At 36.6% G+C, this 26648-nt stretch overlaps 1 protein-coding gene across 2 annotated transcripts in view; it reads right to left on the bottom strand.

The window, feature by feature from the left end:
- LOC100891819 (phospholipid-transporting ATPase ABCA1) overlaps positions 1–26648 on the bottom strand; it is a 74096-nt gene that overhangs the window by 21248 nt on the left and 26200 nt on the right. For both annotated transcript variants that reach the window (XM_030996818.1, XM_030996819.1), the window contains exons 7-27: positions 21561–21755; positions 20261–20291; positions 18747–18871; positions 15718–15915; positions 15050–15112; positions 14226–14490; positions 13576–13742; positions 12586–12663; positions 11918–12193; positions 11129–11222; positions 9567–9684; positions 8822–8998; positions 7289–7511; positions 5846–6067; positions 5073–5280; positions 4556–4678; positions 3700–3880; positions 3110–3241; positions 2376–2515; positions 1581–1718; positions 171–385 (exon numbers count right to left, since the gene is read on the bottom strand). In XM_030996818.1, the coding sequence (XP_030852678.1) occupies positions 171–385; positions 1581–1718; positions 2376–2515; positions 3110–3241; positions 3700–3880; positions 4556–4678; positions 5073–5280; positions 5846–6067; positions 7289–7511; positions 8822–8998; positions 9567–9684; positions 11129–11222; positions 11918–12193; positions 12586–12663; positions 13576–13742; positions 14226–14490; positions 15050–15112; positions 15718–15915; positions 18747–18871; positions 20261–20291; positions 21561–21755 (3369 nt within the window). The remainder of the gene's footprint in view (positions 1–170; positions 386–1580; positions 1719–2375; positions 2516–3109; positions 3242–3699; positions 3881–4555; positions 4679–5072; positions 5281–5845; positions 6068–7288; positions 7512–8821; positions 8999–9566; positions 9685–11128; positions 11223–11917; positions 12194–12585; positions 12664–13575; positions 13743–14225; positions 14491–15049; positions 15113–15717; positions 15916–18746; positions 18872–20260; positions 20292–21560; positions 21756–26648) is intronic.

Here is a 26648-nt window from a genome sequence, read left to right as displayed (position 1 = left end):
GCTTGATATTTGTATGTTTTGAGATTCATTTGAAAGTCTATTCATTATTCGAACACGAATATGAGTAATTTTATGGTAACGTGAATATTCCTCAACTTTATCTGGTCAAAATCAACGGAGGAAAGACGAAGATCAGTGGAGGAGAGAAGAAGAAGAGAAAGAGAACCTACCGGTGCCACATCATCATCCTTCTCATCCATGCTCCTACTGTGTCCGAATCCACCAGTCTGCTTTGTGAGTACCAGGTAATATCCAGAGCCAAAATGGCTCTTGAGAAACAGGGATGATCCGCAGCATCTCAGCTTGCCCTTAGCGATGATAGCGATGCGATCTCCCAAGATGTCCGCCTCGTCCATGTGATGGGTAGACATGATGATGGTACGGCCTGAGGGGATGGAAGTTTATTAAAGGTATTAGGTAACTTTGCCTCTGATCCTAAACAAAATCCTAGATTTAGGTCATGCGGCAATTATAATTATAAACCTTAAGGTCAGAAATGAATCCCATGACTTTTACAAGCAAATTGCATCTTCGATTATCAAGATATTTATAATTGGAATTCGAAATTTCAGAAACTGTTTTCCCAACAGTTTTTTTTAATAACACTACAGTCTATTGGGGAAAATGAATATGGTAAAAAGGGTGGCTCAAAGATTTTATTTTTTTGAAGCACTTCATGATCATTTTTTTTTAGGGCTTCAATATTACACCATATCACAGACACTGATTGCACGAAGGACCATGCATCTCAGATTGGTGAAACTGGAAACATTGTTAAACAACGACTTCAATGTATTTCATGACATACTTTTCATCTTTTTTTCTCCTACACACTTCAATCATCTCAAATATGTACATGTATATGTTTGTCGACAAGCTACAACATTCAACACTACTGAATAAAAACAGTCATACTACTTGTAAAGAATTACAAAGTCATCTAATCTCAAGATAAGTTACATGCACACCCTCTACATATACTTTTTCTAAAGAATATTAAATCTCTTTATAAATGTTCTTTAAAAAAAAAGGATGACTGTTTTCTCTACTATTTATGTCAGACCGCTTACATTATCTGTAAATACATGTACTTCCCATTATTGTCATGACCACTGTCTGTATTTCCTTGAATATCTTCTCATCTGTTCTTATGCTTAAACCTTTATGTGTAAATGTGTCTTTCATCAATGAATGTTATCTTGTAACACCTTTATACAGTGTAACCTGTCTATAAAGACCACCCAAGGGAAACAGAAAAGTGGTCTTTATAGGCAGGTGGTCTTTATGTACAGGTTCCTTTAGTTCGTGTTTCAATGAGAAACCATTTTCAAGGGAAACAAGAAATGTGGTCTCTGCAGACAGGTGGTCTTTCTATGCAGGTGGTCGCTAAAGCAAGTTTGACTGTCTCAACAATCTCCATCTTCATTAGATTATGATATGAATCATCACCAATTTATAAACCCGGCAAATTTATCATCAATTGTCATCGCTAATAATCTTCACATCTCTGGTCTGACCCCCCCCCCCACAATCTACACGTATATTCTTCTCTTTGAATCTCCAAATGTTCCTTTCCGTACCTGTCTTGTATTTACTGAGGAGGTCCCAGATCTCTCTCCTAGCGTATGGATCCACACCAGCTGTTGGTTCATCCAGGATAACAGTCTTGGAGCCAGCCATGAAGGCAATGGCTATAGACAGCTTTCTCTTCATGCCACCTAGTATTGACAAATAACAATAATTATAGGCATTTCTATAGCGCCATCTATCTACAAATTCTATTCCGAGGCGCATTTATTATTACCCCGGCTTTAGCCTAGCTGCCGTTTATACAGCGCTCCAGCATTTCAAGCAATTAATTCCTGCCAGGTACCCATTTACCTCACCTGGGTCAAGTATGGCAAATGAAGATTAATGCCTTGCCAAAGGACATTAGTGCCGTATCGAGGATTGAACCACGACCTTTGAATTTCAAGTCAAGTATGGAAAAATATACACATCATAAAGCAGTCTGACAAAAACATATTCATATGGATTGGTGCAGTTGATGATTAAATGATTACTGAGGACCATGAAAGTTTACAGACTAGGATTTCTTTTCTTTGCCACAATGAACCTGTACTCCATACAAAGAATATAACTTTTATTGACTTTCGCCTCCATTATATCACTGTATTTTTTCAGTTTAAATATTGAACAATACACAGATGGACCATACATTATTGGAAAAGCAAGTGTAATTGTTTACAATAAACTTCTGTTCCTTGTTAACTTTCATCCCTTTCAGCTCTATCAACACATTAATACAGAGGCAGGACTTTACAAGGCTTTGACTATGTCATATGTCATAAATGTAGATTATAGTCTAAGCTTACCTGAAAGGTTGGCTGAGTATTCGTCTCTCTTGTGAGGAAGATACAAATCCTGTAGCATCTGTTCCATCTCTATGGCAACGTCATTGGCAGTTCCACCCTTCAGACGGGCATAGAACCAAAGATGCTCCGCTACGGTCAACCTAGATTACGATATAATTGACATAATCAATTCATCAGTTTTCAGTTTATTGGTCTTGCACAAACATAAAAGTTCAATGGGCAAACAAATTTTGATTTGATTTGGTTTATTGCAATAAAAGAACATGCAGCTGGGAAGCTGAAATTGCTCAATTTACAAAGTCAATGTACAACACAACAAATGATCAAAATATGAATGACTAAAACGTACGACCATAAATCATACCTAATGAAACAAAATGAAAATCAAATATTAAATCAAAATCTAAATATATTACATAAAAATCACTCTGTGGCTGTTTCCATAAAAATACAAAGTTTCAAATAAACATGTATGAACATAGAATCACAAATGGGAATAGTAGACAGGAAATAGAAAACACACCACAGGTAGAAACATGATAGCCAAGTAAGATACATTACATGGACAGGAAAACCAGAAAATCATCATTATCATCATCATGAAAATAACAATAATATTAATAATAATAGTAATAATAAAGACAAGTGAGTTCTTGTATGGCACTCATGTCTCTCAGATTTGACACTCCTGGCACTCCACAATCACGCGAATCCGATATTCACTGTGTTCTTACTTGTCAAACAGGACGTTATGCTGGGGACACATTCCCAGGCTGTGTCTGATCTCATCTATACTGGTACGGATATCCCTGCCGTAGATGTATGCCGTGCCTTCAGTGGGTGGGAACAGACCAGTCAATATAGACCTGCATGTAACACAGAAATGAATCAGTATATGAATCCTAGGAAAACATCTATTGATATATTGGCCCAAAATGCTGAAGTGCAATGAATTTACATGTTCACAAATAATTGGATGTCTATTCTTAGCCATATTCTCAAAGATTTAAGTTTGATAGCGATCTTAAATTGATTTCATCATCAACCATATTTTGTGATTGACTGGAGGACTAGCGATTATCACAAACCTTTTTTATGATGAGGGCTATAACTTTATTGTTTATATTTGATTTGAGTCCACTCAAGCTTGCACATGTTTACTTGTTTACTTTTTTTTACTGAGTTAATATGAACAATCCTTTTCCTTCAACTTGATAATAAAATATGTCAACTTAAAGGTATTCCTTAGTTTATCTTACGATTTCTTTCAATTAAATAAAACAAGCAGTTTTCTAAATAATAGTTGACACAGAAAAATACTTACATGGTGGTGGTCTTGCCAGCTCCGTTGTGGCCCAAGAACGATGTGATCTGCCCCTCGTAGAAGTTCACGCTGAGATTGTCGACAGCAAGCTTCTTACCGGTGGAGTAGATCTTTAGGAGATGACGAATGGCGACGCCCAGGGGTAGGTGGGCGGGGTCAGCCTCAACGTCTGAGTTGGGGGCTGTACGACATTGAGATAATAGACGAGTATTTGAGCCATCTTTTCTAATGTTGATGTTTTTTTAAAGTGAAATGGTCAACACATGTAGAACATACTTGACTAGTAATAATAACTGTTTCTTACACATCGCTATGCCAGTTGTTATGTAACCGATCAAAGTGCTTACAGCATTATCCACAGTATACTTCATATTCTGTTTTAATGGACTTGAAAAAAGGAAGGAAACTGGAGATACCATTTATTGATTCCCTAATTTAAATGAAATACAAGTTCTGCTGAGGAGTGTCAAGAGAGCTTATCTTATTTTTAAAGTGAATGGTAAAAAGTTACATGTAGTCATTGAAAAATATACAATGCATTCAGTAAAAATGGTACTTCACATTTGTGGATATTTGAGCCGATATCAAATTTTGTACATAATAGTTAACAAATTAATTATTCATACCCTTACCAAGTTTTGTAATTTTTTGCAGCATAATCAAATGTAGTTATAGAAATGTTTGCATTATTTCTGTCAGAAAATACAAGATAGAACTTGCTATCTCCACTGCATTAAAAGTCAAGTACATGTACATGTATCTTCTTAGTAATTACCACAGCGAGTAAATTGAACAAGGTCCAAAGTAATTCATGACTCTAAAATCAATGATTGAAATAAGATAATTGCAATCTTACCTCCTCTAAATCTAGCATGATTCATGTCAATGCTTTCTCCATCAGTGTTGTTAGGTTTACCGTGTCCACACCAGTAGCTACGTGTGAAGGGGAAGTAGAGAGGCCTAGGCATTCCATACTGGCCTGCAAGACAAAGACAAAGACAAAGAATTGACATACAGCGAGGGCACTGTTTCATAAACCTTGTTATCAATGACAAGTTACAACAACTATTATAGTTTTATCTTATACAAGGTACTGACATAGTGGCATTCGATTGACTGGGAGCAAATTTGTCACAGAGTGTTAGCATTTGTTATTGCTAACAAGTTTCATGAAACAGGGTCCTATTCCATGGACCTTTTAGATTTGACATTAAGATAAGAACTTTAGAAATAAACTTCAATAAAAATCTATAGAGTTTGATCCTAATTCAAAATGGTTGAAGAAAACTAAATTGAATTTGGGTCATGACTTGCCATTTGAACAAGAATAAAAGAATTCTAAACTTGATGCAAAATATGTGAATTCTCTTTACCTGGCATTACAGCTTCAATATACCATGTGAGCATTCCATAGATGAATGCATCTAGCCACATCATGGCTAGGACCTGCATGAAAGTGAAGCCATTCTCCCCATTCAATGGACTGGTATTGATGTTGTTCCACTGGACACCTGTTCCCTGGACCTCGTACAGGGACAGGTAGACGGAGCCGTAGCCGAATGCAATGGTGTTCAGCAAAGACTGTATGAAATGAAGAGAAAACAGGTTGCAGATATGATTGTCAAAATCTTTTACAAGGTGTATTTATGACTCTATAGCTGCATACACTATTACGACTACAAAACCAGGGCCAGGGCCAGGGCCAGGGCCAGGGCCATCTCCAGGTGCACCATTGTTTAACATAGAATTTACAGGATAAAAAGTTAGGAATATCATATCAAAATCAATTAATGTTCCTTCAGTGTAACTCAAGGTCCAAATCGTGCATATTTTCAGGAACTTCATGTTGAATTTGAAATATAAATTTAGGCTCGAAAGGAAAAAAAGAAGATGAATGTGTTGGATATTGTCTGCTGAGAGCAAGACGGTTGTCTAATTAATGTAAATGTACAATATAGGACTTAGCATCTTTCAGGAGCTTGGAAGATACATGTAATATTTTCCAGAAAGTCCTTAGACAAAGATTTTGAGGTCTTCCAAAGATACCAAAGGAGTATGGTGAAAAAGATTATGACCTCTATTAATTCTTTAAAAAATTCAATTGTGCTGTTCTTTGGGACAAGTTCCTTGATAGATCCAAACTTACCACCCCAAACTTGGCTCCTCTTGTCAGGTACGCGTCCCAGGTGATGACCAGAGTGAAGGGCACGTAGGTGAGGAAGAAGATGACCGCTCCACAGGCAGCCGAGAGGTTGGCCTTGGAGAAGAATACACTGATGAGGAAACACAGCATGATGGTGGAGACGCAGAATGATACCAGGAAGAGGAGGAGGATCCCTCCGTCAGAGTAGGTGATGATCTTCCCAAGCTGTTACATGAGATGAAGAAGGGAAGAAGTTTATTTTTCCTGTGTCGATATGCATGAATTTTCTTTATCCTCAGTAAGTGCAGAATGACAATTTTTATCGTTTTATTGACTCATTACTATACTGATTGTTACAACCATTATCGTCACCACCTCCAACATCATCATCATCATCATCATCATCATCATCATCATCTTCAACATCACTAGAAATACCATAATTATCATCACCACTTATATTATTACAACCATCACGACTACTGCCATCTGTAAACCATCAGAATTCCAACCCCTTAATAAGTATGAGGAGCACCACAACTGTTTTAAAAGACAATCCAGAAAACAGGGTTCTTCACATTTTTATAGCCACAAATATCATCATTATCATCATAAACGTCACCATCATCATTATCATCATCATCATCTTTATCAATATTACCATCACCATCACCATCTTTTTAATCATCACCCTCACCATCACCATCATCATCATCATCATCACCATCACCATCACCATCATCATCGTCATCATCACCACCATCATCATCATCGTCATCATCATCACCACCATCATCATCATCATCACCATCATCATCGTCATCATCACCATCACCATCATCATCATCATCATCATCATCACCATCATCATCGTCATCATCACCACCATCATCATCATCATCACCATCATCATCATCATCATCACCATCACCATCATCATCGTCATCATCACCACCATCATCATCATCATCACCATCATCATCGTCATCATCACCACCATCATCATCATCATCACCATCATCATCGTCATCATCACCATCACCATCATCATCGTCATCATCACCATCACCATCATCATCGTCATCATCACCACCATCATCATCATCATCACCATCATCATCGTCATCATCACCATCACCATCATCATCATCATCATCACCATCACCATCATCATCGTCATCATCACCACCATCATCATCATCATCACCATCATCATCATCATCATCACCATCACCATCATCATCGTCATCATCACCACCATCATCATCATCATCACCATCATCATCGTCATCATTACCATCACCATCATCATCGTCATCATCACCATCATCATCATCATCATCATCATCATCATCATCATCATCATCATCATCATCATCATCATCATCGTCCTCCTCTTCCTCTTTCTTCTCAACATCATCACCCAACATCCACTCCCATCCTCACCTTTAAAACCAGCACCAGGAGCACACAGCTGGTGAACATGACCAGGAAGCTATCGATGAGCCAGGCCAGCCAGTGAACCCCGTTGCTAAGCCCCATGACCTTCATGACCTCCTTCAGACGTCTCTCCTTCTCGTAGACGATGCCCTTGATGATCATCGCCACCGAGAAGATCCAGGAGATGATCATGAACAGAGGCAGAACTCCAGACAGTGATTGGACAAAACTGGAGTAAGGAAATGAAGATAATCATGATAATCCTTTAATTTCCCATGCTCTAAGGTGATGTAATGGATTTTGGTATAACAATGACCTTAATTTCACAATTAATGTCAATGCTTTTAATGTTTTATTTGCTTTGACATATCATTAATACAGCAAGGTGATTTACTTGGCATTTGTTGCACATCTGTTAAATATGGTAGTTTCAGATATGCTCGAGCAGAGTTCATCTCAATTAAATCTGCAATTAAAACTGCAATATTAAACAGTACCTGTCATCAAGTTTTTGACTGCTTATCTTTTCTTATGTTTCCTTTTAAAACTACTGATAAGGAAAACCTTCATAAAGACATTTTCTGGGGTACTCTAAATGCATTGGTCATTGTTCCTTTAATACTGCTAAGTTTCTAATTTATTGCATTTGTTACAGTTATTGTTATAATCATGCTTTGTGTTCCCTTAACCCTATGTTAACTGGGGGGGGGGGGGTCAATTTGACCCCCCCCCCTGTAGAAATTTCGTGACTACTCCGAAACCGCGGCAGATATAAAATTTTCCTTTCATGACTTTTTACTTTCGAGTCTTACGCATCTTTTTAAATAATTTTTTCGAAAATCGGACCTACGGTTACAAGGTCACGTGACCTTTTGTCTTTGCATGTCAGCCCGAAAATCGCTCATTTTCGTGATTTGTGTACAAAACATATGTAAAAGTCATTTTTTCCTAAAAATAGATAAAACATTGGTAATTCAGTCTTGTTTAAAGTTTAGATGTTTGTTTTGGGGTCAAAATAGTTGAATTGTAGTTATAAATAAAATAAAACAACTAAAACAATGAAATACATAAGTTAAAAAAACAATGAAATACATAAGAAATTATAAAAACAAGAGATAACATAAGGAATAACCTGGCTCTTCCAATTTTTAGTGTTGTATTATTATTCCAAATGGTCTAATGAATATATGTATTGAAAAAGAATAGGTAAACATGAATAATCTATGATTTATGGGCAGAAATGTGAATTTGATGACCTTATTTGCATAAATTACCATAAATATGCAAATGAGTGAATTTTTCAAAAATTTGAAATTACCGTAGTATTTTATACACTTCACTTGACATGCATGCAAATTTTCGCGGCGATCGGCGTTGAAACGGTCGAGATCTTAGGGGGGTCAAATTGACCCCCCCCCCCCCCCCCCCCCCCCCCCCAGTAAAAACCTGGTCTGAAATAGCCCAGTTAAAATAGGGTTAAACCAAATTACTAAATGAAAATAAATGATTGGCTACATGAAAAATTATACACACACTTACAGATCATTAATATAGCACGGATATGGGAACTGTTTAATGTACATCCCAGCTCCCAAGTCCTCTTTTCCGGTCATCACTTTAATGATAGCTTGCTCTAAGATGTCTTGGATGAAGATAAAACCGCTCTCAAAATATTTGCGATCTCTGATATTTTTCCTGGGTCCTGGAGTCCAATATCTGAAAGGAAATGAGCAAGTTATCATTTGATATGGTGTGTGCTCTCTTCGTTTCAGTCCAACTCATCAACCCATAGTGCAGGGAACAATACTAATTAAACAAAATATATATCAAAGAACACACATTTAGTGAAATAAGCAAAGGCCCCATATAATCATTTAGGGATTATGAAGTTGATCATTACAATTTTGCATAAGGTATTTTTAAAGCTCATTTGGAATTTCAAACCACACTAAGTATCCCAAAAGGGTTCAGATTCACGTCTGTTGGACAATAAATATGACACATAGTGCTATAACAATACAGCAATGAAGTTATTCCTTTTGGGCTCTTGAAGCAAAAATCATGACTTCCCCTCAATATACATGTATATCAGTCTAAATTTCATAATCCATAGACATGTACATGTAGATAGTAGTACCAAAAGATCATATATATCACAAAATAGCAAATTTCACCTAGGACAATATATTTACAAAAGCAGGGCATTAAATCAAATTAAGTTTATTTGTCTGTATTTCCTTCTTGGGCTTTTGAAGAGGGAGGAACAGTTAAAAACACTACTCACTGATCCGTGAGCTTGCTTGTGCTCTCACTGAAAGCCGAGTCCATGCGTATCTTGTAGTCTAGCAGAGGTGGAATGTAGGTACTCTCGGGATCAGGATCCACGTTGGTGAACACAATACCTGAAAACGGACAGAACATACAAAATGTCAAATACAATTAAATTAGCCCCCAAAACACAAACTTACATGTGTACATAAACCTTTCAGTACAGATTATAGTAATACCAAGGCCTCATATTATAAAGAGTCATGATTTATCTTAAGTCTAATCAATACATGATGAGCCGTAGACTTACACTCAATATCAACCTTACGATCAAGGTTACGATTTCAGTTACAATTGCTAGACTTTTAATAAAGGTACATTTATATTCATTGTCTCCCCTCTCCCTAGAGACATACATGTATATGTAAAGAGCTACCTGTAAAAGTTATTGCACTTCTTACTCATAGCAGTGAATGGAATTTATAATAATGTACTGTTATAATTAAGAATTAAAAAAAAAAGTTCTCTGATACATCAATTCATAAAGGAAATGTTCTATTACTAATAATTTCAAACCAAGTTTCTCACTAAATGTGTACATATACATGTACATGTAACTGTCTTTTTCCATTAGGATCTGATGTCCTTTCATTTCAATATACTTTTATAGTCAAAGACTGTTATCATAAAAAAACAAACAAAAAAAACATGATGTAATTCAGTGAGAATCACTTTTCAATTTAGAAAAGAACCTTCAGAATTCAAATTCATACTACATGTCCTAGGTACATGTAATACAAAGTGATGTTTATACACAGCTGAAGTATCTGAATGGAACTTAAACTTTATTGACAAATTCAGGTAAGTGAACTTCCAAGCTTCAAAAGAATGTTATGTAATATAACGAGGACATTGGTTATCCAAAAAGGTTTTTTTTTTGTTATCATGAACTAAGGGATCTGCTGTGGTCAAGGTGCCCATTTTAACAAACAAAAGGTTTAATCAATAAACCTACCAGCTGTTTGGGATTAGGTGAGGTGTAAAAAGCTTCTCTACTACATGTGTATCCTTCTGGGATTAGGTGAGGTGTAAAATACTCCTCTACTACCTGTTTGGGATTAGGCGAGGTGTAAAATGCTTCTCTTCATGTGAAGAAAGGAAGTCTAATCTCTATTCACTTAGGAACCTGACTTCCTTTCCTTTGTGTGCTAAAAGCTTGAACATCTCCACTTATCAAATGGAGTTCTTCTGAGAGGAAAGCTCTCATTAACATATAATTGATTGCTTTCCAATGTAAATATCTTTGAGAAAAGGAAAGCAATTACAATCTAGCTATCTTGGAATATGACAGCCCGAATTCATACAAACGGCTGAAAATAATATTCTCATAAACCTAATCATTTTAAAATCTTTCTTAACATTGTACTTAATCTACACTACATGTAATCAGGAAGATATAAATCTAAAAGCGTCACTTCAATAATGCATAAATTTACAATGAACCTCAAGAAAGAACTCTCCCACAGTCCACACTGAGTGGAATCCATTTAAAAGTAAAGAGTACAAAGCAAGACTTACCAGCCCAAAATGTGTAGTTTTCAATATGAACCTTGGCATCATCAACGAGATCCATTTCATTCTTGTAAGGACGGAATCGGTCTAGCTCAAAGCACTATGGAAACATAATAAGAGAGAGAAGGTCAATCAATGTTGGTTCAAGGGAATACTTCCATCTATTGAAGTTCAAACATACTAGTTACACGTACTACAAATCACAGAAATAAGCACAGAAATGAATGTATCAATCATTTTTATTCCATTTTTTTTCTTTATAGTAAGACATGGGATGACAAAGTCCACTATATACAGAATGAAGGGTTATCCTACATTACATTTCAATGAACATAAACAGAGTACACTGTATAGATGCGTCTGCTTCCACCAAAAGTACTTTGCTATTTAGGTTGAATTATCCTCCAATGCGATATATGTGCTGGAAACTTTGATTGCCACACTGTTTTGAGTGTATTATGTTCCATGCACATTATGCATGCGATAAAAGTTGGCAGAAGAACACCACTGCATGTTCTATTAATAGGCCAAAGCAGGCAAAGAGTTAAAGAAAGAGATAATGTAAATAAAGTCAAACCTGCTTCAGTGACCATTGGTCTACAAAGACCACCTGTCTACAGAGACCACATTTTTTTGTTTCCCTTGAAAAAGGTTTCTCATTGAAACATGTAATGTACTAAACGAACCTGTACATAAAGACCACCTGCCTATAAAGACCACTTTTCTTGTTTCCCTTGGTTGTTCTTTATAGACAGGTTTCACTGTAGCTGTAAGACAATGCATTAGAACACTCACATTAAGAACACTAAGAGTTGTATTGGCCAAACTGTCCATGGCATCCAGGAGGTTCAGAATATCCTGGGTGTCGTTCCCAAACAAGTCCGGTAGGTAGGAGTTATTCCGGAGCACAGGGGGTAACATTGTGGGTGGAATGGGGGGTAAGGTTACACCCCCTGGAAGACCGGTGACTGGAAGGAGATCGGAGGGGTTGTCAGGGAAAGGGGAAAGGCCCTGACTGGAGCGGTTCAAACAGGTTGCCATGGTACGCAGATCCTGATTTTCAACGAATGCCTGGTTAAATGACAAAAACAGAAAGACATAACATTTTTGTTTCTTGATCTTGTAAGTACATGTATATGTACGTTCATGTCACTTGTAGATGGCATTTGAGTTTTATGTCCAATATCTTTTTTGTCTTTTTGTCAGCTGACTTTTCTTAAAAATTCATCCTGACTAATTAAAAGATATTACCAAAGATACAAATTATGAAAAACTATTTGTGTTCATTGTGTATTAGGTAAAATGATGTCAATTTTTTGATGATACACTGTACCTACATCAGTTTATAGAAAGCTTAAGATAGATTCTGGCTTTGGTTTACATAAATATTCTACACAACCAAAAGATCATTTTATCTGATTGGTGGACTGTTTTCCTTAACTTAAAGAACAAAATATACTCACTCTGATGCAAGGTGATACTTGCATCCATTTCTCAGCTAAATCCTTCATGTCCCTCAGACTGTTGAACATCTCATCAGCCTGTAGAGAGATCATAACAGGAGATGTGTTTACAAAAAAAGGATTTCTAGAACTAGATCTACAGAACATCTTATAATATAAAATACACAAGTTTAAAGCCCCTCTGCACTAGTTTGGCATAGAGGGATTAGACCTCCCTGCAAGGTCACTGGCAGGTGGTTATCTCATCAAATCAGCTCTCAATTAACATAAGAAAAGGGGCATCATGGGGGACCAACGGTCACCGATTAGGCATTATTTGCTATATAGAGGGCGCAAGTAACTATAAGTATTGCAGTAGGGCTTTAAAGTAACAACAACAGTTATATCAGTATGTGCCATGTTAAGAGCAAAGAGGAGGCGAGTTGGCTCAGTCTGTAAAGCGTCTACCTGACAAACCATGAAGATCGTGGCTTTGAAGCCACTCCACGCGAATAGCTGAAGCATGTGTTGTATGTTAATGAGCCCCTCTTGTTTCATAGACACAGGCTAGGTTACGGTGGAAATCACTCTGTCCCTCAGATAGGACATTAAATAGAAGCCCAGTGTAGAGGAGAGTCACCACTTTTGCACGTCAAGAATCCACTGCACTATTTGTACAAAAGTGTGAGAGGGGGGGGGGGGGGGGGGGGGTGGTGTGGGACCCGGTGTAGTGGTTCACCTGCACATCTGCAATCAGTTATACCTAGAGGACAGACCCGGTGGTTACAGTGATTCATTTTATTTTTCCACCCCTAGCCACAGGTGACGCAAAATACTTAACAATAATAATAATATTAATAGTTAAGTAAATCTGTGCCCCTTGGGCAAACTAAGATATATTCAATCCGTCTGATGAAATAAAAGCAAATCAGGTCCACTGGTTGCTTTAATACTCAGGAGTATACACTTAAGAAATATCTAACATATTCATAAATTCTGTTCTAGCAATACCTCTTTCATGATCTGTCTGGTGGCGGTGGTGTTGGGTGTGTAGAAGATGTATCCTTGTATGATGGGTAAGAAGAGCGATAGGACATACTGTGTTTGTTTGGTACTCTGTGATCCAGACTGCAAAATGTCCACAAGCCAAGGGCATCGCTCTGTGCCTGGAATTGTACCTGGAAATGAAAAAGGAGAAATTCAGAATTTGTAAGTCAAAATTTTTCAGAATACTTGTATAGTTGGAGACAATATTTGTCAGATGCACATGAATATGGTTTAAAAAAAACACTGATATTGTACGTATCTGAAATTGTCTTCATACATGTATGTCTTGAAAGCCTATTTGCACTAGGTTGGCCAGGAGGGATTAGACCTCCCTGCGTGGTCACTGACAGGTGGTTATCACATTAATTCAGCTCTCAATTAACATAAGAAAAAGGGGATCATGAGGGACCAACAAGTACCGCTTAGGCATTGTTGGGTATATCAAGAGCGCAAGTATCTACAAGTAGTGCAGTCCCGCTTTAAAGCACAGCCCGTAATTCTGTCTGGTAGTTTGGCTGACATTAAAATCATCACTTTACTGACATCTCACCACCTTACTGAGTTGGAGACAATACTTGTTACATGTACATGAAAGAGGTATTGCTAGAACATACTATTATCATTATCTCCATCTCCACCACTCAGTGGAGGGAATGTTGGGTTATCTCCAGGTTCCACTGGTTCTACGGGCTCTATCGGTTCCACAGGTTCTTCTGGTTCCCCTGCTGCGGGGGGCTGCTGGTCATCCCCTCCCAAGCTGGGCAACCCGCCGAGGGTCAGGAAGGGCAGGTCTCCGCAGATCAGCTGACCGGTGTCGTTGCTCTTCAGGATATCCTCAATCTCTGAGGTCAGGTTCCTGAAGCTCTCCAGCTCTTGAATCTGAAATGATTGGGAAGAATTGAAAATTACTCAGATAGTCAAACCTGCTTTAGTGACCACCTGTCTACAAAGGCCACATTTGTTTGTTTCCCTTGAAAATGGTTTCTCATTGAAACATGTACTAAAGGAACCTGGCTACAAAGACCACTTTTTGTGTTTCCCTCGGGCGGTTGCTATAGACGGGTTTGACTGTACTATTGTTCTTTTAACAGATTAGTGATCCGTTGGTCATTGCTATAGAGCTAGAGACCAAGTTAATTCATATGTCATCTGCTAGAGACTGCCAATGCCCCTGTAATTTCATGGAGATAATTGTTTGTAATCTTAAATCTTAAGCAAAAAGACATGTATGAAATGAAGACAAATGATTTAAAAGAGTTTAGAAATTTGACATCAGACATCGATTCAATATTTCTTTGAAACATTCAGAAATGATACAGGTTATAGTCATGATTGAATATCCTTCAACAATCCTTGACATTATTTCTTTTGGTTGTTTGAACAATCTAAGACAATTAATTTGATACTCGCAAACTACTACTAAATTAATTAATCTTACCTCTTGCATGATTTGCTTGATATCGTCATAGACATTAGGTGGGACATCTGAATTGTTCCTGGCCTGAAAATCATAAAGAGAACAAGTAAAATATTTAAACAGAATTCATTTTCTATTCCTCTTCACCTTAAGAGATCAATTCTGGGTTGCCATATCAGAAACATTTGATATTATCACTTTTCGTCACCATCAACAATGAGGACAAAGTAAGATAATTCTTTTAAAGAGACTCCGTAACATTGCCTCAGATTCTGAAACAAAATTCCGGATTTAGCTCATACTGCAATCATAATTATAAACCTTTAGGTCAGTCAGGAATCCCATGACTTTTACAAGCTGATCGCCTGTCTGATGATCAAAATATTTATGATTGGAAATCAAAATCGAATTTTCTGTTTTCCTAACGGCTTTTATAACACTACAGTCGATTGGAGAAAATGAGTATGGCAAAACCTGTCACTCAAAGATTTTTACTTTTTTTGAGGCACTTCATGATAATTTTGAAGCACAATTTTAGGGCTTCAATACTACACCATATCACAGACACTGATAACATGTAGGGCCGTGCATCTCAGATTTAGCATTGTTAAACGATCCCTTTAAAGCAAAATATGGAGAATATTTGAAAGAACATAGAAGATAGAAACATACATAATCAAAGAACTCACCCAATCAATGAACTTCTGTTTATCCAAGGACTGCCAGAGATCCTTTGAGAACTCATCCAGTTGGCTATTAGTCAGGTTACAAAGGGTTCTGCTAATATCATCAAGGTCACCAGGGTTCTGAGGCTGGATGATCTGACCTAGAGCAGTCTCGTTGCACACAGTGTCATGCATGCCACTACCTTGTAACAACAGTTGAAGCTGGAGTAGGAGAATCAATAGAGAAATTTAATGTTTCACACTTCATGTATTCATCTATTTATTTCATTTATTACACAATAATTCAGAGAAAGCTGGTCAGTGATTTTATGTTGTTGAAATCACTACTACCTTTGGCATGACATAACTCTTCTGAAGTCTTTGACGCTGTTCACAAAACAACCAGAGTGTAATAAAGGAGTACCTGGTGAGGGAAAACAAATTATTGAATGATTTTACATTCAGTATGTCAGGTAAATTTGCAGTAATTTGTAGGCTCCTTGAGCACCATTTGGTAGGTATGGGCCCGTTGCACAAAACTTACCATTGATGGTAACTTCGCCATCAATAGTAACTAAGTGAAGAAGAAAAGGAAAAAATAGGAAAGAAGAAGAATGAAAAGAAGAAGAGTGAAAAGAAGATAGAAAGAGATGAGGAGCACAGAATCATGATCATCACCTGTGAGGGGTACATTTTTATGTCTTCCATTTATTTCTCACAACTCAACTGACTTGTTTGCTGTAAGTGCTTGTTTTTTTGAAAACATGCACATAAAAGAATTTTAATGAATACATTCTTGTTTGCATTTGGTCTCAAAGTCCGATCTTTGGCCAAACAGACTCGAAAATATAAGCACAGGACTGAAATGAAACTTGGTTGCTAAGTACACATAGAGTGGGAAGCTGATTTACACAAATGCAAATATAGTGAACTTTACCTTAACATTTCTTAGACAAACAACGTGTACATGTTAAAAACAACATATGCTTTAGCACTAAAACAGTACATACATGTACTCTACATGAACATAATACAAGCCATTGCTTCTAGTATTATTCATCACTACATACAGTGTATTTCACCATTCCTCTAGCCTACATGTATGTATAATCACATGTTTTTTTGATAATCGTAGTAAATTTAACAAAGTAACATGGAGTCATCTACTTTATGGCACCATGTTTATAAAAAGATGGTAATCTCAAGTTTATAAATCTAGTAACTACTGTCTCGGAGACAAGGGGCGCGTTCATGCTTGATTTTGAAGGTAGAATGAGCGATCTGAAACGCTCATCGTAAACGCTCATCGTGATCGCAGTTCCATGGTGTACTGTTCATGCTTACTTCTCTGGCTCATCCAGGCAATTCTCCTTGTGTGGCCTTAATTGATCTTCCAGCTGGATTCGCAAACCTTCACTGTGCATGCTACGTAGACCCACTAGAGGTCAGTGCGTTGACCCCATTTAAACGCGTTTACAAATTGTAAACGCATCTTTTTGTGAGTTTACGATCGGCGATCGTGATCGCCGTTTTTCGGTGATTCTACAAAAGTAAGCATGGACGCAACCGTGTTTTAAACTAACCGCGTAACAGATGCCTGATTCTGGCCAGAAAAAGTGAAGCATGAACACGCCCATGGTATTACCCATCAAAATATGATAGACTTTGGTTGTTTACTTTAAGGGTGTGCTACAATGTACAAGTATTCAGCATGATTATAGTTTCATTATCGTACTGATGATAAAATGTTCTCTCAAATTGTATATACAGAGATTAAATGAGAAAAAAAGTGACAGAGAGAGAAGAGAGAGAGAGAGAGTGAGAGAGGAAAAAAGATAGAGAAAGGAGAGAAAGAGAGGTAGATTGAGAGAAGAGAGATTAATAGAGGGGAAAAAAGATAGAAAAGGGGAGAAAGAGAGATACCCGGTAGACTGAGGGGAGATACATGTAGATATATTGAGGGAAGAGAAAAATAGAGAGGAAAAAAGATAGAGAAGGGGAGAAAGAGAGATAGATTGATTAAGAGAGAGGAAGAGAGAATAAGAGAGGGGAAGAAAGACAGAGAAAGGGCAGAAAGATGGACAGATTGAAAGAATAAGAGAGAGGAAGAAAGATGGAAAATGGGTAGAAAGATAGACAGATTGAGGATGAGAAAGATAACAGATCAAGATCAATCAGGATGGAGAGGGAGAGGGGGGGGGGAGATAAAGACATGTTGATGATAGAGGAATGGATAAGAAAGCGAAGAGGAACACGCCAACAAATATGGAACGTGAGATAAACAGAGTCAACAAGAATGAGACATAAAAGTGATGTGTCATCAAATTGTTGCCACCTAGTAAAAACACAGCGTAAAGAGGATTCTTTGCTCTTAAAACATCCCGGCCCAAATTTCAGTATTTGCCTACACAATCATCCTGGATAACACTTGTTGACTTTGTCTAACGGATTACTGCGCTTATCATGTTTCATACAGAGAGGGTGAGAATATGACAAACAATGTTTGATGTTGTCTCAGTTCAAACACAGTTTGGAAACATTAAACCGAATCATAAAAATGTAAAATAAAATTGGCATGACACCCCTGCGATTATTCATAGTGGCTAATCAGGAAGATGGTAATTATGGAAAATTTTCCCTTCGATATTGCTCATTTATACATTAACCATTCCCCAGATACACTGTAACACACAACAGTAGTATTCCTTTCAAACCCAGAATCCAGATATTCTGTAATAGTCCTCAGTATCATTTATATCCTGGACATCCCCTGAAATATTTTCTTCTTAAACTCTTCCCTCCTCTCAGAAGACAGAAAGCATTTTTTCCCACTGGGGTAGATAAAGCTCTAAAATATCTCAAACATCTTCCACCCATCTCTCTCCCCCCTCTCTCTCTCTCTCTCTCTCTCTATATATATATCTATATATCTATCTCTCTATCTCTCTCTCTCTCCATACCTCCCTCACGCTCATAGATCTCCATCCATATACGCACCTTTCTCTCCATTCATCCATCTATTTTTCTCTTTATCGATATCTGTCTAGACTTACCTCTCTAGGGTTAATAGGTGTATTCATGAGTTCCTCTGTCACATTAGGATCAATCCCAAGGTCGGTCTTTAAAAGTTCCTCAAAAGCTGCTGGGTCCGTCAAAATGTCAGACAGTGTGACTGAACCTATAATGTTGGAAGAAAAAAAAGATAAAAGATATAAAAATAAATAAAATAAATATGCACACATTTCATTCAGAATCAAAGATTATGGTACAAGTGTACTACAGTGAGTGACAATCACAGTTGGTAACTATGTATTAGTTTTAGGCATTTCAAGCTTTCACCAAATTTTATCAAGACGTATATTTTCAACAAGAAAATCTTATATAAAGTGTGACATTTTAGGATCAAGAGCCCTATAAAAGTGCATGTACAGTTTAGATGTATGAAAAATTAAAATCTATTGGCAGCATTCACTGACGTAATAAAAGGCATGCTCTAGTAGAAATTAAATATTCATTGATGAATTATACAGTGGAGATGTGCAGGGCATATATTGTACATCTACAATGGTTTGATATCTTCAAATGGAAAAGCCTCACTGCAAGTCATACTCATGGGCATCATTTGACTGCTCTGTGCCTTCAAGATGCATGCATTCTAGCAAGACAACTTGTGCTCCAATTCCCTCGAAATTTTCATATTTTTAAGAAATACTTCACTCAGGGTTGACTCCTAGCATGATTGGCATGACAACCAAACTGTCGAATAGGCCATTGTTCGTAATGTAACCAAATTTAATGCATACGTCTTTGAGAAGTGCCTCGATACAAACTATCTCATTCGCCTGTTACAAATAATTGTGTTTCAATAGTGAGAATGCGGTTTGTAAATAGTATTTGTTGCTAGGTAGGTCAAACATTATGGACTGCCCTACTTAACAACACATAAAATATGCAGTTTGCATTCTGACTATTGAAATACGATTATTCTTAATAGGTGAATGAGTAATATGTATTGAGGCACAGTCACTGAGACGTACGCATTCAATTTGGTTACATTATGAATATGGCCCATTGCAAAGCTCATTTTGGGTCACGCATGTAACTCCTTTCACCGATTGCTAGTGCCTGACACTAACCTTTAATAAATGACTGTACGGTAAAAGTATATGTACAATGCAATCAGTCAAGTCATTGGTGAGTACCAGTATGTCGATTGTTGCACTCACTCACAATGAAGAGCTAATTCAGGGACAGACCGACCATGTACATGTCACTAGTGGATTGTAGGGGGGGGGGGGGGGGACTAACTTGCCTATGCCCTCCCCCTGTTGAAACCCAAGTGTCATACCTTGAGTATCTAACAAGAATGGTATCCTTATTTTAAAAGTACCAGTAATGAATTTCAATTTTTTATTTTATTTAATTTAATTCTCATTCTGCTTATCACAATAAAATTCATGAACCGTGCCCTACACAGTGTACATGTGCATTTAAGAGTACTAGTAATTTTGCAAAGGACATTCTAACAAGTAAGAGAAAATAAGGAGATAAATGCAGCGTTTCTTACCTGATGATGTGCTACTTGAAGCAGAACCAGCCTGTATGCGAGCAAGAAGAGAAAGATAACTACATCAATACCTACATACAAACTTTTGCATGAATGGATTTTTTTTATGAATAGACTTACAGATAATCTAGAATTCTGGTTAGGTTAATTCTGGTAAGTACTGCAAAAGTATTTTTAGAAAAACTGGCTAAAATTGATTCTGACTTGTTTTGTTACATGTATGTATGCAGTGAATGGGTTGTTTGAATAAACAAATTATAAACAAACTAATGAACACTTTCTGAAAATAACATTTATTGAAAAGCAAAACTTTCCTTGAAATACAAAAACTTGTGCATGTGTTTGGGACCATTACTTGAAGATCATTTTCTATTCTTTATTTGGTCATCAACCAGCTATTACCGGTACACAGTTTCTGCCCAAACTATTGACACAAAACATTCATTTGTAGTACTGAACAATTCATACAAGTTTTGTTTGAATCCGAGAGAGTTCATTTGTCCTTTTATTACCAGAATTGGAGATTGCCTTAACATCTGTATTCTAGGAACAAACATTTTTAGGCGGAAGGGCAATTGGTAGACTGCCCCGGACATAGTCAATTTCCCTGGGGGTGTTCCATGTATGTCATCAGGATATACAAACCAAACTACAAAAGGAAGTCCATCGTAATCTTCCAGGTCAAACATGATTACAACCTATAGATTACAAAGTCTTATAAACTATTTCATTCAGAAAAGACAATGAGACAAACATCTATCGATAAGTGAGGTATTGACATTACTTTTCTTGGCATGTGCATCTGTAAATAACTTTTTCTTTAAACAAAACAAAGCGAAATAAACAAAAGATTCATGTAATTAACAAACAAACAGTTAATTTAATAATAACAGAAGCTTAATTTATAAACCGTGTAGGATCAGGTCGCTATTGCACAAAAAGAATACAACCTTTGTCACATTGTCAAACCACAAACAAGAATTTAATTGGAATTGTTGAAATTATGGGGCCAGTGTCATTTCTCAGACAATTGAATTTGATTATAATTAGCATTTGATAGTGTACTCCATTCAGTTCAATAAAACAGAATGGCCCATTTACAAAATGATGGTCATCCATTGAGCCATATTCTGGTGGACACAGAAAAAGGGGGCTGAGGCAGAACCAAAAAATATCCAATAATTTATAATAACAATTTGTAGCCTTGATCCCTGACCTTACAATATTTGTCATTTACCCCAGAACCCCCCCCTTTTTTTTGGGGGGGGGGGGGAGAATTCTGGATATGCCGATGACTTACCAATGATGCGACTGCTGTAGGGTCTAGATGTGAGAGGAGCTCTTGGGCAATCTCTGTGTACTGCTCTTGGTTGAGAGCACATAGTTCTCGGTTGGTCTTGGCTCGGAGTTCTGGATCTTCGATACCAAACAGGTTCCCCACCCCCCCTAACTCACAAGCAAGCTCCAGGGTGGAAGGATCAGTCAAGGCAAAGATCTAGGAGCAAATGGTAGAAAAAATACATAGTTGAAACATATATGTAATGGGTCATTCTGGCCACGTTTCCATAAAACTGGCTGGAATTATGTCCCCCAGGAGGTGGAGAATGTGCATATTTTGTTTGGACGCAAGTCTGAATCTGATGACAGGGGACATAATAAATGGACCGGTACGTACAGTAGATGTGAAACCCTCAGAAACATCGTGGGGCGCTACAAGTATATAACCCAGAATGCTATTATTATTATTATTAAAATGCCTTCTGCTTGTCCAACAGTCATGTGGGTTTATTTACAAACATGTAATTTGCATTAAAATAAGAAGGAAAAAAAAAGAAGAAAAAAAAGAAAAAAAAGAAAAAAAAAAAGAAAAAAAAAAGAAAAAGAAAAAAAAGCATGGAAACAAGGAAACAATACTATTTGCATTTATTTGCTAGATGAGTCATTCAATTTGATTTTATTTAATTTCAAACAAACAGGATGTAAAAGTGGGTATGCTTGGTAACAACTACATGTACATGTAATAAAGCATTTTTCAATTAACCCTCTATTAAAGAATAACCTCTAAAACAGTGTATTTCATCCTGATATGTTTTAAACCAATTTTTGTGAATATAATTCTATCCAATATTCATTCCCAATATACACTTCAAAAGTAAAGATGTACACAAATTAGTGTAGAAACTCACAAGGTTGCAATTATCTGTATGTTTACTGTACATGATGTGCATTTTTCATTGTAACAGTTACCATTCAGACACGACTGCATATGTACCACTTACTGAAACCCCTAGAGTGCTTCAGATTAATAAAGCAATAAATACTACATACTGTACACTTCGGTAAATTACATGTACAATTTTCTACAATGTAATACATCACCCTAAATGAGACAGCACTAAACAAGGTACACTTCAATGAACCCTTCATGAGTTTATTGACATCATGAAACTGATGATTTATGTATGAGCCTTAACTCTCCGCATGGTAACCAGCCTCATTTAATGATGGATGACTGCCATCAACATACATCAATTTGTAAATTATTCATACAGATATCCCTTGTAAATTTTATGTTTATTGTGTCTTTGTCGTAACTCAAGGAAGAATGGCCATTGTTGAATGCTTTTATTTTATTTTAAGCTTTAATATAATGTCACATTCTCAAGAAACATAAATCGTGACAAATCAATTTTTAACATACTTAAAACATTACAAAACTTGGCAAGGGTATGAATAATTTAGTTGTTAACTATACATGATAATCTAAATGGCATGGCTATTTGTAAAAACACAAAGGAAAGTTTTGAAGTAATGTGTTACAGGCAAGCGAGCATGATCATCACCATACCCAACAAAACAAATCTTTAATATAAAATGTAATGTACATTCAGGAGAATCAGGACATATTGTATTGAGAGCAAAGAATAGAATTTGAAATAATTTTCAATCATCTGTTTCGAGCCGCAAGGGCTAAATCGTATCATTTTACACTAGACACCTTTACAAGGGGTTAAGACCTAGCTTCTGGCTCCAAACAGACAGTATGTAGTTTTCAATGATGATAACTACTTGAAACCGTTTAGGTTTCTAGTGGCTTCAAGTGAATTGTTTATTCTGGGAAAAGTGAAGTGTGCGAGCGTTTTTATTCTTTTTATTCCTACGTGCAGTAATATTGAATAGTAATATCACATGAAAAGGCCCTCATTACCTTAAAACTAGAAATGGTCAAAATTAAAACAAAGGAAAGAAAAGAAAGAAAAAAAAAAACAGACTTCATATTCTCTTGATTTTTCAACCCTTATATCAGAAGACTCCTGATATACATGTATGTATAACAAGGTCATTTCCACTGTCCCAAGCCAAGGACCTCGTTAAAACGAGTTTTCACTGTATAACCATGACGAACATGTATGCTGCCAAATATTATTATCATTTCTTTTTATAGCAATGATGAATACTGTTAAAGGCATTATTTAACAACGTTTCCAGTTTTACAAATCTGAGATGCATGGCCCTATGTGTTATTAGTGTCTGTGATATGGTGTTGAAGCCCCAACAAAAAATGATCATGAAGTTCCTCAAAAAAGTAGAAATCTTTGAGTGACCGCTTTTATCATACTTGTTTTCCCCAATTGACTAAAGTGTTAAAAAAAAACATTCATCTTTCATTCATCAATATCTTGATAATCAGACAGGCGATCGGCTTGTAAATGTCATGGGATTCCTGACTGACCTAAACTAAAGGTTTATAATTATGATTGCAGGATGAGCTAAACCCAGGATTTTGTTTAGAATCTGATACAAAGATATCCAATCCCTTTAAGATTATCTGCAATGACTCAACAAGAAAGTACATGTACCTACTATCAAGAAAAAATTACATCACGATATAAATAGCCTTACATTTTTTCTTCAGTACACAGGTGCATAAAGTTACATGGGGTATATAAATTCATATATTATGGTCTTTATAGTCGAGCAAATGTGAGGAATACAAATATGCCATTTGTCTTCATCATCTCGAGATTGCCAAATAGCTCGCTATTTCTGATTTGGGAAATAATCCTGAAGTTACAAATCGCATCTTCATCAGCTCGAGATTTGACCTCGAAACTTGAAACTCGACCTTGAGCAATTAGCTCGAGATATTTTGCTCAGCGTTCGCGCATAGTGCGAGTCTTCGGGCTGGTGAAGACGCACCCGACAAATAGTGTGATATTTTGCAAACAATATCCCAAAATATCTTGGGATGATTATCACGACCAAATATCCTGCTAATTGCAACCTCGCGCTGATGAAGACGCAAACTAACTGGATAATTTGCGATCGGGATAGTTGAAATAGCGGGATATTTGGCAATCTCAAGCTGATGAGGACAGGCATACAGAGGGTGAACTTTGAACATGCAATCTACATCATCATCATAAGTGTGAACAAACTTTTATAATCTAGTTTTTGATTAAAATCAGTTTGCACCGCACATAAAAATGAGATTGAAATATATTGGTAAAATATTGGCGAACATGAACACATTCTGAAATTTAAGTGGGATGAAAATATTGGGGACCAATAAAAAGTAAGCAATTAAAGTTTTACATTGTAAGCTTTTATGAGTATCATTTTTTATTATGATACACCATAAATTTTGACACTGTTAATTATAACAGACTATCTCTTTTGAGAATTGGAATGTGTTATTTCTTTAACCAACAAAGAAAGCTGATGTAAGCATATTGTTTAATGGCAAATGAAATAGGGGCTGACCTTAAAAACCCTAATAATTGGGTTTATGAACATAAACGTCAAAGACCTAGGGTTAGAGTTAGGATTTGGATTAGGTTTAGTGTTACTTAAGAAACGTAAATCTTCAGATTCAACTTCATTGATGAATCGTTGGGTAACCTACAATCATCTGGTCAATTTTTGTGGAGGTGTATTTTAAAGTTGCTCCAAAATAGGAAAGGGGCTTTAGAATCCAGTAAAAAAATTCTGTTCAAGTTTTGTATACGTGTACAGGTATTCTCTTAATAGAATGCAATTAGAATGCTGTGGGAGGCTGCATGGTTGGCCAACTTCTTGACCAAAAAGAAATCTTAAGTTTAGCAGATTCTTTCTGGCAAATTTAAATAGAAAAATGACCTTAGATTCAATGAAAATTTGTCTTTTTGATAACAAACTATATATATATATATACTGATTTCTTTTGTATCTGCTTGTAAAGAAAGCAAATAACAAGCAGACTTACCCAACTGATTTGGTAATTCTGACCACAAGGCACTAGGGCATCTCAAGTTTTCTTTGTTTTGTATTTACCCCAGACCTTGACTCATGCTCTACCACTGAGCCATCAAATATCTCCCTTTCTCTTTTGAATTACTTTAACAACAAAAAGAGAATGATAATAATATTGATCATTTAGGAGCACTAAAGACGAAAAGGACGATAGCGTTTCTAAAATTACAGAATGCTTTTAGAATACTTTGGGAGGAGGCATGGTTGACCAACTTCTTCACCAACATGAAATATAAAGTTTAGCAGATTCTTTGATGGCAAATTTAAATAGAAAAATGACCTTAGAATCAATGAAAGAAATTTCCTTTTGATAACAAAAATATATATACTGATTTGTTTTTTATTGGCTTGTTAAGAAAGCAAATAACAAGCGGACCTACCCAACGTATTAGGTAATGCTGATTATAATGCCTTACCAAAGGACACTAGAGCATCATGTGTTTTCTTTCTTCTTTTTTTTTTTTACCCCAGACCTTGACTCCTCTGCTCTACCACTGAGCCATGACATATCTCCCTTCTCTTTTGAATTGCTTTAGAAAGAGAGAAGGATAATAATACTGATCATTTAGGAGCGCTAAAAACAAAAAAGTACAACAGCTCTTCTAAACTCATAGAATGTCAAGAGAAACATGAAATACATAGACTCATGATAAAAAAGAAGTAGAACATAGAGAACATAGCTAACCGGCTGCAATGATGATCACTTTATAGTTAATGCATGCACACAAATCCCCAGAGCTTAATGTAATCTCATGAGAGCCAAAAAGATGTTAACCAATATGATTCTGGCTCTCCAGGGAAGATAGAACATTTTCGGCAATATATTTGTTCATCCTGTATTCTGAGAACCAACATACATTTCCATTTCAGTGCAATATTTGAGGAGATGTACATCCACAAATGAGACCTAATTTCCTTTCCCAGAATCCAAAGGGAAATCCCAGGCATATCGAGTTCCCTTCTAGAGCCCCTTAAGCCCCAATACAGAGAGAGAGAGAGAGAGAGAGAGAGAGAGAGAGAGAAATGGCACCAATGAATGATCAATCGGTCATTGAAATACTGCAAAGGAGGTGTCGTGTGTATGACAACGAGATAT

Source organism: Strongylocentrotus purpuratus, unplaced genomic scaffold (genome assembly GCF_000002235.5).
Source record: "Strongylocentrotus purpuratus isolate Spur 01 unplaced genomic scaffold, Spur_5.0 spur5_scaffold_3, whole genome shotgun sequence".
NCBI classification, from domain to species: Eukaryota; Metazoa; Echinodermata; class Echinoidea; order Camarodonta; family Strongylocentrotidae; genus Strongylocentrotus; species Strongylocentrotus purpuratus.
This window is presented reverse-complemented; position numbering and strand designations above follow the sequence as displayed.